We start from the raw sequence: 15,074 nt of genomic DNA on the forward strand, positions 1-15,074 counted from the left end.
AGGAAGGTCCTCTGCCATATTAGAGCCACAAATAAAGAACCTTTGATCCTTGGGGATTCCAGAGATCCGGCCCTCTCTATCGGCGTTAGGGAGAGAGAGAAAACGTAGAGCAGTAAAAGCCTGTCTAAGTGCGAGAGGGAGGGGATGTATAAGGTATAAGGAACATTGGTAGTCAAACTTAAACCTCCAAAACCAAGGGGCAACCTTAGAGTTGATTAAAGCTAGTCTGTCTAAATTCATAGAGTGGAGAAAGACAACCTCACGGAGCCAGTTGTTATTTGGAATTGAGGTAAATTCCTGTAGAGAGATATGATATCTATGTATCAGATCATCTAATTTACAACCCCATAAATTGAAGGAAAAGGGGTGATCGAGACAGAGTTTTAGGATTTCCCTGCCTTGGAGTGCATAGGTAGATCTAAAGAATTTCATGAGGGTAAGATGTAAATGTGCACACAGCAGGGGGAGGCCTGTCTCTGCCCGTAGCATTGCTGCTGATGTACCCGGAGGAAGGGAAATAAGCGCCTAAGAAAGTTGTTTTGGATAGACTCTAGGAAGGTTATATTCCTATTGTCCCATCCCCAAACGGAGACTCCGTACATTATCTGTGGGAGCACCTTAGCTTTAAAGATTTTTAAATAATTTAAATAATGAATGAAGCTGCTATTAACCATAAAGGGGGAAACAGGCAGGTACCAATATTCCCCACCCCACCCCCACAATGGCTAATAGCAGCTTTGGTGGCAATTTTAATTGGGAAATGGTGGTGGGGAAAATGTTTAAAATTCTCCCAGCACCACAGCCCCAACCCAAATCACCCCAAGCTCTACTTCTGTCATGTGGATATTGCATCCACCCACATGTATAAGCAGAAGTATTAATAATGCAGATAGGTAATTCACATCCTGCACCATTCACCTAAACTGCCCTTATTACTTGTCTGTCCATACTACACATTACCAACAACTTGCCACTGTCACCAGTTACCTGCTGCTGAAACATGCCTGGGATTTAAAGCTAAGACCGGTAGCATAAATTTCGCTGTGCATTGGTTTCCATCCCAAAAATATGGTGCAGAGCCATGTTGCAATACATGCATATTAGCCAGTTTCCCTTCCATCTCTTAAGACAAAGAAAGAAGACTGCATTCACACTACGATACAGTGCAGACTAGGCTTCTAGTCCTGCTAGGCTCCCAGACTGGCAAGGGCAGGGCTATAACAACTGTGCATCTAGCCTGTTTTGTCCTCTTGACTTTGCAACCTAGAAACCCTTTCTTGCTTTAAAGATGCTTCTTGCCCTTTAAGGCAGGAGAGAAAAAGAGATGCAAACATAGCCAATACCATTTCCCATTGGAATCTTAAATGTGGGTAATTAAACAATCATGGCATGTGCCTGGTGAAGTAATGACACCATGAACAAAAAACTGGCACAGTCATAACATGGCACAGATACTATGTGGCGTGGTATATAGAACACATTTTATTACAAATAATAAAATGGAAAGATATATTCACATTATAAAATGGAGAAGTATTCACATTAAGGGTGCCACTTTACTGTTGAAAAAGTTAAAATTGTATGAATATTGAACAATAAGTATAATATGATAGGGATATCCTGTGATCGATGACATGAAGGGGCTTTATCCTCTACAGAGTAATACTGCAACATTTACTAGGATTGGGAGGAAATAATTTGATACACAACTTCTTATTAGTACTTCCTTTATTGTGCTTTTTAGAAGAGTATCAGACAACTCATTTCTAATGATGGAGATTTTCCAGGCAAACATTTTTTTAATTTAAATTTTATTTAATTGATTTACAAAATCATGTTTGTTTCATTATTTGTTTATGAAAAAGTAACAGATGCACAGTGAGGTTCTTACCAACCATGAGTTCATTTGAGAAGCACAAAACTTTTGAGTCAATGTTTCAAATAGTTATATAAATATTTAACTAATATAAAACACCAGTTCACTGCTGAACTGACACAAATTAGTGCTAAAAGTCATTTGAACACATTTTCTTAGGCCTTTCTTCCAACTGTGAGCAGCTATGATGACATCTCTAGCTGTTTTACATAATTTTCCTAGGATGAGTTTCAGGAATATGACAAGTGCCTACTTATTTTTCCCTGTGACATAGTGTGAGTTTCAGATACAGGCAGTACCACAACACCACTATTTAACACACCACCTGTTCAATTACAAAGAGCACCAGTCATTTCTTTCAAAGAAGTTAACTTTTCATGTCAACACATCTGGACCCTTGAGTTTCCTATACCCTCTTAACGAGAAATAGATTAATCTGCTAGAATTCATTTCATATTTGTCTTTAGCTGCAATCAATGTTGTTGTTATATGCCTTCATGTCGATTATGACTTATGGCGACCCTATGAATCAACGACCTCCAATAGCATCTGTTACAAACCACCCTTTTCAGATCTTGTAAGTTCAGGTCTGTGGCTTCCTTTATGGAATCAATCCATCTCTTGTTTGGCCTTCCACTTTTTCTACTTCCTTCTGTTTTCCCCAGCATTATTGCCTTCTCTAGCAAATCATGTCTTCTCATTATGTGTCCAAAGTAGGATAACCTCAGTTTCATCATGTTAGCGTCTAATAATAGTTCTGGTTTAATTTGTTCTAACACCCAATTATTATTTTTTTTCGCAGTCCATGGTATCCGCAAAGCTCTCCTCCAACACCACATTTCAAATGAGATGATTTTTCTCTTATCTGCTTTTCACAACCATACATAGAGATGGGAAATACCATGGTCTGAATGATCCTGACTTTAGTGTTCGGTGGTACATCTTTGCATTTGAGGACCTTTTCTGGTTCTCTCATAGCTGCCCTCCCCAGTCCTAGCCTTCTTCTGATTTCTTGACTATTGTCTCCATTTTGGTTAATGACAGTGCCGAGGTATTGATAATCCTTGACAAGTTCAATGTCCTCATTGTCAACTTTAAAGTTACATAAATCTTCTGTTGTCATTACTCTAATCTTCTTGACGTTCAGCTGTAGTCCTGCTTTTGTGCTTTCCTCTTTAACTTTCATCAGCATTCGTTTCAAATCATTACTTGTTTCTGCTAGTAGTATGGTATCATCTGCATATCTTAAATTGCTGATATTTCTCCCTCCAATTTTCATATCTCCTTCATCTTGGTCCAATCCCGCTTTCCGTATAATATGAGGAAGAGGAAGAGGAGGAGGATGAAAAAGAAGTGGACGATGAGCAGCTGGAGGTGAGGGAGAGGAAGCCCGCCGCCCCCCCAGCTCCCTTCCCAGTGCCTGCCTCCGCCCCGACTCTGGTGGACTTGGGCGAGCAGCCCCCCCAGGCCCCTGCCTGCCTTTCAACTGGCCTGGACTAGCCACCCCACCGTCTCTCCCTCCTCCACTCCATCCCCCTCTCCTTTCGCTCTGTCCGGCTTCAAGGTCTCCTCATCTGAGGAGTCCCCACGCAGCGCCGCACTGCCACCCTCGCCAGCACCTCTACACCAAGAGGAGACCTGCACCTCTGCCGTCCCTCCGCCGTCCCTCTGGGCCACTGGGAAGAACTAGGGTGGTGGCTGATGGAGACTGGTGGAGGCTAAGTTGAAGCTGCTCTAATTCTTTTCCTACTTTTGCTGTACTGACTGAATGTGTAATGTGGCCTTCTATTATATGTTATATTTATAGTGTGGTATTAATTCTTGTATTGTTGTCATATTTGCTATTTTTTTATTATGGTTGTATTATTTTCTTTGAAAATGTTTTGCAATTGTTTGCTCTTGTTATAAGTTATTTCAATTATTGTGTTTTTTTCTTGTTGTAAGTTGCTTTGAGTTCTACTGTTGAAAAAAAGCGACTAACAAATGCCAGTAATAAATAAATAATAAATAATACGTTCTGCATACAAATAGGGTGATAAAATACACCCATCTCACACCCTTTCTGACTGGGAACCAATCTGTTTCTCCATATTCTGTCCTAACAATAGCCTCTTGTCCAGAATATAGGTTGCACGTTAGGACAATCAGATGCTGTGGCACCCCCATTTCTTTTAAAGCATTCCATAGTTTTTCATGATTTACACAGTCAAAGATTTTGCTGTAATCTACAAAGCACAGGGTGATTTTCTTCTGAAATTCCTTGGTCTGTTTCATTATCCAACGTATGTTTGCAATATGATCTCTGGTACCTCTGACATCTGGCATTTCTCACTCCATATATGGTAAGAGCCTTTGTTGTAGAATCTTGGGCATTACTTTATGTGCATGGGATATTAAGGCAACAGTTCAATAATTATTGCATTCCTTGGGATCCCCTTTCTTTGGAATTGGGATGTATATTGAACACTTCCAGTCTGTGGGCCATTGTTTTATTTTCCATATATGTTGAAAAATTGTTGTCAAAATTTGGACAGATTCAGTCTCAGTAGCTTGTAGCAACTTTATTGGTATGCCATCTGTTCCTGGTGATTTGTTTCTTCTAACTATTTTAAGTATTTTAAATATTGCAATCAATGCACTTATATAATTCAAATTATTATACATTACTAGAAACAAAAATCTCTACACAGATATGCCTTAAATATTAAGAACCTTCATTGTTTATTTGTGCTACATAATGGTATCCAAGGAAGCTGAACATACCTTTACAGTACTTAAAACATAATGTAATTGAACTCCTTTTCAACACAATGTGTATGTTTACAACTGAGAAAATGTTTTAATGTTTTCAGAATGATGTTCCACTTTGGTAAGGAGGTAAGGTAAGGAGGAAATGCACTTTAAATCAGTTATAGCTCTGAAATTGTTCACTTCTTTTAAAAAAGGATAAAAATTCATCTACATTTCCAAGACTTTCCTGTAATTTATTTATTATGAATATTTGTTACCCATCCTTCACAAAAAGTCCCTGGGTATAATAAGAACAAAAATACAAGCATATCAAAAACCAATCCAAAAACAAAACAATATAACATTCAAAATGAAAACGCACATTCAGCCGTCCGCAAAAGCCTGTGTGGAAAGGTGTGTTTGGAGTTTTATATGTCAAAGACAAGACCTTGAATTGGGCCAGGAAGTGAATAGGCAATCGGTGCAGTTTTTTCAGAATCTGTGTTACGTGAGCCCTCCCAGTTGTTCCTGCAAGCAATTTAGCAGCCACATTCTGCACTAGTTGCAACTTTCAAATTCTTTTCAAGGGAAGGCACACTTACAGTGCATCGCAACATTTAATCTTTGCAAAATCTTGAGCTTTCAAACTGCCTGCCAACCTATTTCGAACAGATTTATAAATACATGGTTTATTTAAAGCACACTTACTAGGAAATAATGAGTAAGCATGCTTAGGACTGCTTTGGTCTCCCTGTTTAATATTTTTTCCAGAACTTTTAGATCCATCTGATATTATGTTCATGTAGATTCTAGTGAGTTTATTTATTTACTAAATAGTTTTATTGTGCCTTTCAACTCTACAATGGAGCTCCCAAAGTGGATAATAACTTCAAGAAAACTATTAGAAGCAAAGCAATACAAAACTGACAACAAAGAAAAAACACTATATACAACAGCAGCAAGAGAATAAAAAACAATGCAAGTATGTAACAAAGTCACAGGCAATTTTTACTTGGCACCTTAAGGCATACAGAGAACAGTCAAATATCTTACGGTAAGATGTTCCATAATTTGGGTGCCACTATCAAGAAAGACCTCTCCACAAAACTCACCAATCACACCTATGATGGAGGTGGGACATGCAGCAGGGTTTCTCTGAACACTGAAGTATGTAAATAGGTTTAGTTGGGAGAAGGCAGTCCTTCAGGTATCCCTGCCCTATATAGTTTAGGGTAAGGATAGCCAATGTTGTGCCCTCCAGATGTTGTTGGTTACAACTCACATCATCCCAGACCATTGACTATGCTCACTGGGGCTGATGGGAGTTATAACAGCCAACATGTGAAGGGCACCACATTGGCTACCCTGGTTTAGTAAGTGGTTGTTCCTTTTGTTAAACATACACACACGCAAGAGGGATAATTTTTGAAGTGACTACAATTTAAAAAATTATATTAGAACTTGAAAAAGGTATCAAGTCAACACCTCTGAACTTCAAAGTTCTTCTCCATATTATTTTATGCAACTGAGCAATGAAGCATAAGCCATACTGATTCATCACTGTTTCTTAAATCCTTTTATGTGAGAAGAGAGTATGACCTTTTGTTTATGCTGCCAAGAAAGATCTCTGTTAATGCCAAGTGTGGTGTTATGTGTAGACACTTGTCCACTGATAAATGACAGAGACCTAAATCATTTCACATAGGTCACGAAAAAAACCCTTAAATAATAGTGACTTCACTCAGTGCCAACTTAGGAAGAGATCAAACCAAAGACAAGAGGTATCAAAGACTCTGTATTTCATTGTCCATTATCTATGAGTCAGGGTTTCAACATAAAATTGTTTTTCTCTTCATGACTGACAGCTGCGAAGTATCTCACGAATAGGATGCCAGGACCACATTTGGCAGTATTCAATAGAATACAACAGCTTGGCAAACACGTCAAACTATTTATCTGAAAGAAGGATCGACTTACTTGACACCAGCTGAGAAGCTCACCACAGGGAAAAAAAGTCCATCAGTGTTGAAGTTCTCAAACATTCCTTGCACAGGCTGACCATTAATGCGGAAAGAAATGCTGGGTGCCCCTAAATCCAAGCAACAGCTGACCACGTCATCAGATGCTAGCAAATGCTGATTGACAGACGCAACTCCTCTGGGCACTCGACCTAAAAAGCAGGCATTCACAGAAAGAAAGGTTTTTGACTTTGAAACTGTCATTGCAAAGAATTATGAGATTTTTGTGGCATTTCAAAGCACACTGTTTTCTTTCAAACTCAAAATATGACCTTGCTTGAAAATAAAATAACCTCCCAAATGGCCTTGCCCCTTCATTACACTTGCAAATACTTCTAATTAATAAGTGAACAAATGAGATGCATCATCTAAGCTGATAAACTACACAACAATGCTTACATTAATCACATCCACAGCTGGAAATAATGTCCTCCTCTCATGGTGGATACATTTAGACATCCACACAGTACAAGATATTCAAGTAATTTTTATCTTCTTTTCTTGTCTTATTCCATGGTGAAATAAGAACAAGAATGCCTATTCTTCTTCAGCTCTTCATGCTTCTTGTCCCTACTGCCCCACCCACCACCTGCTCCAGCCCTACCTATCACGGGCATGTGGCCCTCAATCCATGTACCCCAAGGAAATGTGACCCTCAGGGGGGAAGGGTTTCCCACTCCTGCTCTTTACAAAATGAAGAACTACCATCCACCAGTTTCTGATAACTCTGTCTATGCAAACTAAGTATGTCATAAACTGAAGGAAGGTGCTTGCAAAGCCCTCAGGGTGGTTGACATTGCTATCCGATTGGCTAAACACAGGCAGTATTTCCAATATAGAAAGCCCTGGAGAAAGTTGGCATTGGTGCTTAAGTAAAATAACAAGGGATATGCATGTGCTAGAATCATTTAATCATAAATAGATCATGAAGAGGGCCTTATCTGTTGTGGCATCCTACTTATGGAACTCTCTCCCCTGGGTGGTTCACCTGGTGCTCACATTTATGTGTTTGGGAGAAATATATTTTTATTGCCCCAGGCTTTTACTGTTTTACGTTACCATTTGTTTTTACTGCCATTTTTTATTCTGTACATTTTATAATTGTTTTTGTGGGGAGTACTATATTTTTATTATTTGCATTGTTTTTCTTGTAAACTGGAGATATTGAATCGAAGGGCACAAGAAATGCCAGACATCCAAGCTGGATTTAGAAAGGCAAGAGGCACCAGAGATCATATTGCAATCATACACAGGATAATGGAACGGACCAAGGAATTTCAGAAGAAAATCACCCTGTGCTTTATAGATTACAGCAAAGTCTTTGACTGTGTAGATCATGAAAAACTATGGAATGCTTTAAAAGAAATGGTGGTGCCACAGCATCTGATTGTCCTGATGCGTAACCTATATTCTGGACAAGAGGCTACTGTAAGGACAGAATATGGAGAAATCGACTAGTTCCCAATTGGAAAGGGTGTGAGACAAGGGTGTATTTTACCACCCTATTTGTTTAATCTATATGCAGAACATATCATACGGAAAGCAGGATTGGACCAAGATGAAGGTGTGAAAATTAGAGGGAGAAATATAATTGAAGATATGCAGACGATATCATATTACTAGCAGAAACCAGTAATGATTTGAAAAGAATGCTGATGAAAGTTAATTCACTAATAGGCAAAAAACCTTGTGGTTTAAGAACATACCTATAGCCCACAGATATTTCTATCAAACTTTAAAATGCAGGGAAATTGGGTAGCTATAGTGAATTCACCAGGGGAGCAGGAGACCTGACCTCTCTGAGATATTGTATTCCCCTACAAATTTGTCAAAATGCAAACACAATTTGGGTTGGTATTTCAAATGAGAGGGTTGTTAAGCAAGCATTTCTGAGTTCAGAACTGTAAGTTTTGTAAGGTTTTGTTTTGAAATGAGCTTATGGGAAGCATCAGAATGGCATGGAGGGTATTTTCAATTTAACATTGCGGAATGTGAAAAATCCACGTTGGCTATAGTATACAGCCACTCTTGTGGCTGTATAAAGAGGAAAGCACAAAAGCAGGACTGCAGCTGAACGTCAAAAAGACTAAAGTAATGACAACAGAAGATTTATGTAACTTTACAGTTGACAGTGAGGACATTGAACTTGTCAAGGATTAATATCTCGGCACAGCCATTAACCAAAATGCAGACAATAGTCAAGAAATCAGAAGAAGGCTAGGACTGGGGAGGGCAGCTATGAGAGAACTAGAAAAGATCCTCAAATGCAAAGATGTATCACTGAACACTAAAGTCAGGATCATTCAGACCATGGTATTCCCGATCTTTATGTATGGATGTGAAAGTTGGACAGTGAAAACAGCGGATAAGAGAAAAATCAATTCATTTGAAATGTGTTGGAGGAGATCTTTGCGCATACCATGGACTGAGAAAAAGACAAATAATTGGGTGTTAGAACAAATTAAACCAGAACTGTCACTAGAAGCAAAAATGATGAAACTTAGGTTATCCTACTTTGGACACATAACGAGAAGACATGATTCACTAGAGAAGACAATAATGCTAGGAAAAACAGAAGGAAGTAGAAAAAGAGGAAGGCCAAAGAAGAGAGGGATTGATTCCATAAAGGAAGCCACAGACCTGAACTTACAAGATCTGAACAGGGTGGTTCATGACAGATGCTCTTGGAGGTCACTGATTTATAGGGTTGCCATAAGTTGTAATCGACTTGAAGGCACATAACAACAACAATAGAAATTAAATTTAAAAAATAACACTGGCCATGCAGGAAGAGCTTTTCAATAACAAAACATGGCATGGAAATCAGACTACAGATTACAACTAATATAAGAAAAGTATTAATGTTTCAGTAATGTATGCTATATATCTGCATGAACAATATTCCTATTCATATCCAAAATTCAAACCTTCAGTATGATGCCACTTCATTCTGTATTGTCTATACCCCATAATCTTCTACAGTGATTTTAAAAATCTATCTTAATTGAGGCTATATATCAAATATATCTTCCCCTTGCAAGAATTATAGTCAAAGCAAAAAAATATTTTTGAATTATGGCTTTTGGGGGCAGAGTCTAATACAAAGAAAATCCATTATCTTATTTCCTGTTACTCAATTTCAAATAGCATGCACTTTTAAAATGCTCAATTTTCCATGTGATTTAACACAACAAAGGAGTTCTCCTCCACAACTCCCATGAATTTAAATTGGGTTTCTATGGGAGTACCATTCTGTGGAATGTAACTACAGCTCTTGAACAAAACAAAACAAAACAAAACAAGACTAGCCTGACACATTTTAGAGGCTCAATATATTTAAGAAACTAAGGCTGATATCTAAAACTAAGGCTGAAACTAAGGCTGATTTAATGTTTAAATCAATGGGCTAATATTGGATATCCTTTTAATTCCTTTCTGTCTGCTATGGTCCCTGAATTTTTACCCATAAACATTTGGTATTTGGGGAGCTAAAAATGTGCTTTCAAAGGGGGGGGGAAGTGTTTCCTTAAAAACCCTGCTTTGAGAATGTTCACATTGTTTGTTCCTGTTCACAATTTTAAGTCAGTTCTCACCAGACCATAGATGAAGTCCATCAAAGCCGTATGAGTATAGGTCATCACCAACACCGTTGCCTCCCCATCCTTCCCCACCTCCAGGATAAGGAGCGTAGCCTAATGCTGAAGCCCAGCCAACCCGTAGATGTGTAGGTTCTGCCGTCAAAAATGGGTCTACTTGATCAATTATTAGTTCAAAGTACCATTTCTTATATTGTGCTGAGCCCTCAGCAATTCCAAGAAATATGTTTGGCCTCATACTAAAAAAAGATAGAGAACAAAGAGAGTGTAAAATGTACAGTATTATTACATTGTTGTGTGTCTACCTAGCACTATACTTTGAAAAGTGATCTGTGGTTTCCTACTTTGGGGAAACCATAATAATTATGAATAATATATTGTCCAGTTTAAAATAAAATAAGTAGACAAATCATATAATTAGAACTACCTAACAGACAATATATAGGCACAGAAAATAGCAAACTAAACCCTTCTGATAACTTATATCATTTTTATAGTATTGTTATTCCCAGGGTATCCAACAGTTTTGTGCTTGGGGTACTCAGCTATAAGCCAATTTCTGAGAAATGAAAAATACAATGTGGTGCAGTTGATACACTTCTGGTTATGCATTTGTTAGGCCCATGGTCAAATTCCTGCATAGCCATCATGTTCATTGGATAGCCTTAAGCAAATCACAATTTATTTCCTTTTCCTTGAAGTGTTATTGTAAGGATACAACATAATTCACTCTGAGCGACAGGGATAAGATGACAAAGAAATCTGAGACTGCTGTAATATACAAATATTTGTTTTTTTACATTTATATCCCACCTTTCTTCTATCTTGGAACCCAAAGCAATGTACATATGGTTCCCAAGCAGTCACCCATCCAGACACAGACCTGCACAGCTTTAGCAAGGTGGTAGCCTCGTATGGATGGACCCTGGGGGGGAAATTGTGTGTTTTTAAACCATATGCCTTTAAAACACACCCTGGGTCCATGTGGCATTCATAGAGGGAATAAATCCCTTTGAACTGTGTAAACACTGTTAGGAATACACTGCACATCAGGGATAGCTGGTGTGGCGAGATAATGCCATGAAGCTACCCTACATATATTGGCATCACTGTAGCTTACCAGGATGATGCAGGGGTAGGGCAGTTGGGGCTGTTACAGAGATATTTCAATAGACATAATCAAATAAATAAGATATAGCCTATGTGACTGACATATGCATCATACCTTGTAACATCATTCACAAGCCGTGTTTGCAAGAGCAGATCTCTTCGAGGAAGAAGATTGTCACAGATTAAATTCTGATTAGCACGTACTGCTACTCCATTACAAAGACAAAGCGAGCAAAGCACATCAAGAACCTGGAAGACATGATAAGAAGTTGGTCTTTTAAATTCTAATTTTAATACTAAGGAAAACTATCTGAAATAATGTTTTTTTAAAATTTATTTATTAAATTTATATCCTGCCCTTCCTCCCAGAAGGAGCCTAGGGTGGCAAATAATGGGAGAGGTCAGACATTGTAATAAAACAAGGTTTACTATGACAGGAATGAGTCACAGTGAATCTTAGGCTCATGTGCTCCCTCTCCCCTCCCCTGGCAAAAATGGCTTCTCTTTTTGATAAAATTCCATTTGTTTATTTATTTATTTATTATTTATTAAATTTCTATCCTGCCCTTCCTACCAGTAGGAGCCGAGGTCAGCATTTCATCTGTTGAGAAAATGGCAATTAATCAGAGAAGCAGTGAAAACTTCCAAACTCCTCTTAGTGGCTGGAGCTGTGGAGGGCAGGGGGCCTGGAGTGGAGGAAATGGGGGCCTGGTGAGTGGACAGGGCCTGAAAGGGGAGACCAGCAGGTAGATTAGGAGGTCACAGGTGTTATATGTGGCCCACTGGGTTCCCCACACCTGCTATAATTATACATTATACATTAATTATAATTATTCCGTAAAGGACTAAAAACATGGCTATTTCAGCGGGCATATAGAACCCCTAGTTAATTTTAGTTTTATAGTGTACAGATGGGGGTAAACTAAATATAATTGTATTTATATGTGTATTTTATAACTGTATTTTAAAATTAATTATGTACGCCGCCTAGAGTGGCTGTTCATTCAGCCAGATAGGCGGCCTAAAAATAAAATTTTATTATTTATTATTATTATTACAAACCACCATATAAATAGCCAGTACAGACTAGGGGCAGGATCAGCATTTTGGTGCTGGTTCAATTCTCGCTCTGTTGAACTTCGTTCTGGTATCACTTCATCAGGGATTGATGTCTGCTATTTACTATAATTATCTATTCTCTTTTTTTGCAAAAAATATTGATATTTTTTATAAATATGTTAAAAATATATATATTAAAAATAATATAAATAATATTTCTATCATTTTTTTGAGTTTTTATCTATGTTTTCCTAGTCTCTATTCGTGTTGTGTGTTAAGTTTTACATTTATCTTGAAAATATTATTTTTATTTACAAGAAAATGTAAATGGCACACTTCACTTCCAAGTGCCACAGGAGGTGACGTTGCAAACTGCAGCTTGACGTGAATGTTCCTTCCTGCAAGCTGTTCGTGTTTCCCACCTAAAAAAGCTGTCAAGGTGGTGGTGGCAACAGCTAGCAAGTGAATTGCCCAGTTTAATTTAATAAACATTTAATTAGTAGTTTGTGGCAGTGATGCAGGGCTCCTCAGCAGTGGTGGAACAGACAAGGCAACACAGGCAAGCATTTTGACAAAATGAAATATTAATATCAAGATTTTGAGGTGATTTTTTAATTTAAAAAATCCGCTCCAGGTGCAGAAAGCCTCAGGGGAAAAAATATCTATGAGGACAAAAAAAAGCGAATAAATAGAAAATCCAGTGTCAAATTCAAATTTTGTGAAATTCAAGCACATCCCTAGTGCAGACACAACACTGTTTTTTACACATCCATTTATATAACAGGTTTCCAGGCCCATAAATGTGTGTGCTCTCCTCGTGGATCTTCCTTCCCAAGAACAAATTCCTTCCCCCATTTAAACTGGCACACACAATAACCATAGCTAAAGCTAAACAGGGTTTCACTTAAACCAGGAACTGAAAGTGTGTTTTGAACTGGATTCCAGATCCTTGGTTGATGGCATCTATGAACTGCTTAACTGCTGTTAATAGGTGGGGGGATTTGCTCCCACTATTGTAATAATAATTTTTTTCTTAATAATGTTATTTGTTATTTAGTTTAATTTTTGTAAATTGTATTGCTTTTATTGATGTATTTTTATACTTGTGTTTATTTTTCTTTGTAAGAAAATAAATATTTAATTAATTCAATAATAATAATTATCCAGGGATTGTCACAGTGACTATCAGCATACATTCCTGAGACTAAAATGCGCTTAGCAGATTATTATGTCTGCAGCACCTGTGGTTAGGAGAGTATTATCTCTTCACTGGTTCAATGCCTGGTTATAGCACACTAGAAAATAAGCTAAGAAATCAGATTTAGCATGAACAGAGAAATATATCTATACAGTAATACCTGTTAACAAAGTATATACATTCCTGGACATTACTTTTTTAACAGAAACTTTGGAACCACAGGTAGAATAACATGAAAATAATAGGAATAGCTTCCTATACCCACTCATAGATGGTGGGGGCAGCTTCAACAGGGGCTTTAAAGAGTGCCCCCCCCGAATTGTATTGGATCCTTCCCTACCCAACCCTGGGAGAAAGCAAGAGATCTCTTTAATGCCAAGCAAATACACAGGCTTTTCAGTTTCACCCTAGCAAAACAAAGGCGCAGGCTTAACAGTTTACTGATAGCAAAGCAAAGACACTGGCTTGTCAGTTTCACCTTAAAGTGAAGAAGGCACAGGCTTGGAAAGTTTATAGCTGAAGCAAAGCTTGTCAGTTTCACCTTTTAAAAAGCCTTCCTTCAAAGGAGCTTAGTTCCTGGAGGATTAGTTAACCAATGTATTACTGTATTTTGAATTCACACATGTTCTTTATTGTTTGCGAGTGTACAGATTTTCATCATTACGTGTTTTCTTCTTTTTGTAACACAATATACAATAGATATGATAAAGACCCATGTGTTTTGTCTATAAATCCATCTGCAGATTAATGACACATCTTGCATTTGCCAAGTTTACCTTATGGTTGCGCCCATGCTTATCCAGCAATGAGATGATAGATTTGATATGGCCTTCTTCTATCAAATTTAAAGCCTCTGGGCTTTCAATCAAGATGCAGTGCAACACTTCCAAAATACCTGTATGAATGCCACAGGTACAAAGATTATATTGACATTTAAGAAGGCAGTGTACTGAACATAACTGAAAAACTGAAGAAAAGAACATCCTAATGGAAATGAAGAAAATGCCTCCACTTTCCTGGTCTATTATATCTCTAGCCTGTAAAGAATGAAGTTATTTGAAACAGGCTTTGGGAGCATCAAGACAAAATTATTTGAATTAGATCTGGATTTTCAAAACATATCAATTACTAAATGTAAAATATAGGGACAAATATATTTGATTTTCTTCAAATACATCTCTGCACTGCCTTTATGAAAAGACAGCAAAGTCATCAAGAAAGAGCCACATTCAAATGGAGGCCACTTTTGGAAGAGTGAGACTTGGAAGACTGATCCATTAATAAATGGGCTATCTTTTGCATTTCAGAAAGAATAACAAAATGCCCACAATTAAGAAGTGTATAGCCTTCCTATTTAAATATTTTAATAAGTATGTAAACAAAACATTTAACTCATATTTTCTATATAAATAAAATCATAAATCATTATCACAACTGAAACTCATGCCTTTTAATGTAATCAGAGTCACCTATGGTATTGTTAGAGG

The 15,074-nt window shown here is 37.7% G+C and overlaps 1 protein-coding gene across 1 annotated transcript in view; it reads right to left on the minus strand.

Annotated features, from left to right (window-relative positions):
- The window catches only part of RYR3 (ryanodine receptor 3), a 481,871-nt gene that overhangs the window by 382,396 nt on the left and 84,401 nt on the right, over nt 1-15,074 (minus strand). The window contains exons 17-20 of the mRNA XM_061612803.1: nt 14,364-14,482; nt 11,446-11,579; nt 10,218-10,459; nt 6,584-6,776 (exon numbers count right to left, since the gene is read on the minus strand). Of these exons, the coding sequence (XP_061468787.1) occupies nt 6,584-6,776; nt 10,218-10,459; nt 11,446-11,579; nt 14,364-14,482 (688 nt within the window). The remainder of the gene's footprint in view (nt 1-6,583; nt 6,777-10,217; nt 10,460-11,445; nt 11,580-14,363; nt 14,483-15,074) is intronic.

Source organism: Rhineura floridana, chromosome 2, assembly GCF_030035675.1.
Source record: "Rhineura floridana isolate rRhiFlo1 chromosome 2, rRhiFlo1.hap2, whole genome shotgun sequence".
Classification (NCBI taxonomy): domain Eukaryota; kingdom Metazoa; phylum Chordata; class Lepidosauria; order Squamata; family Rhineuridae; genus Rhineura; species Rhineura floridana.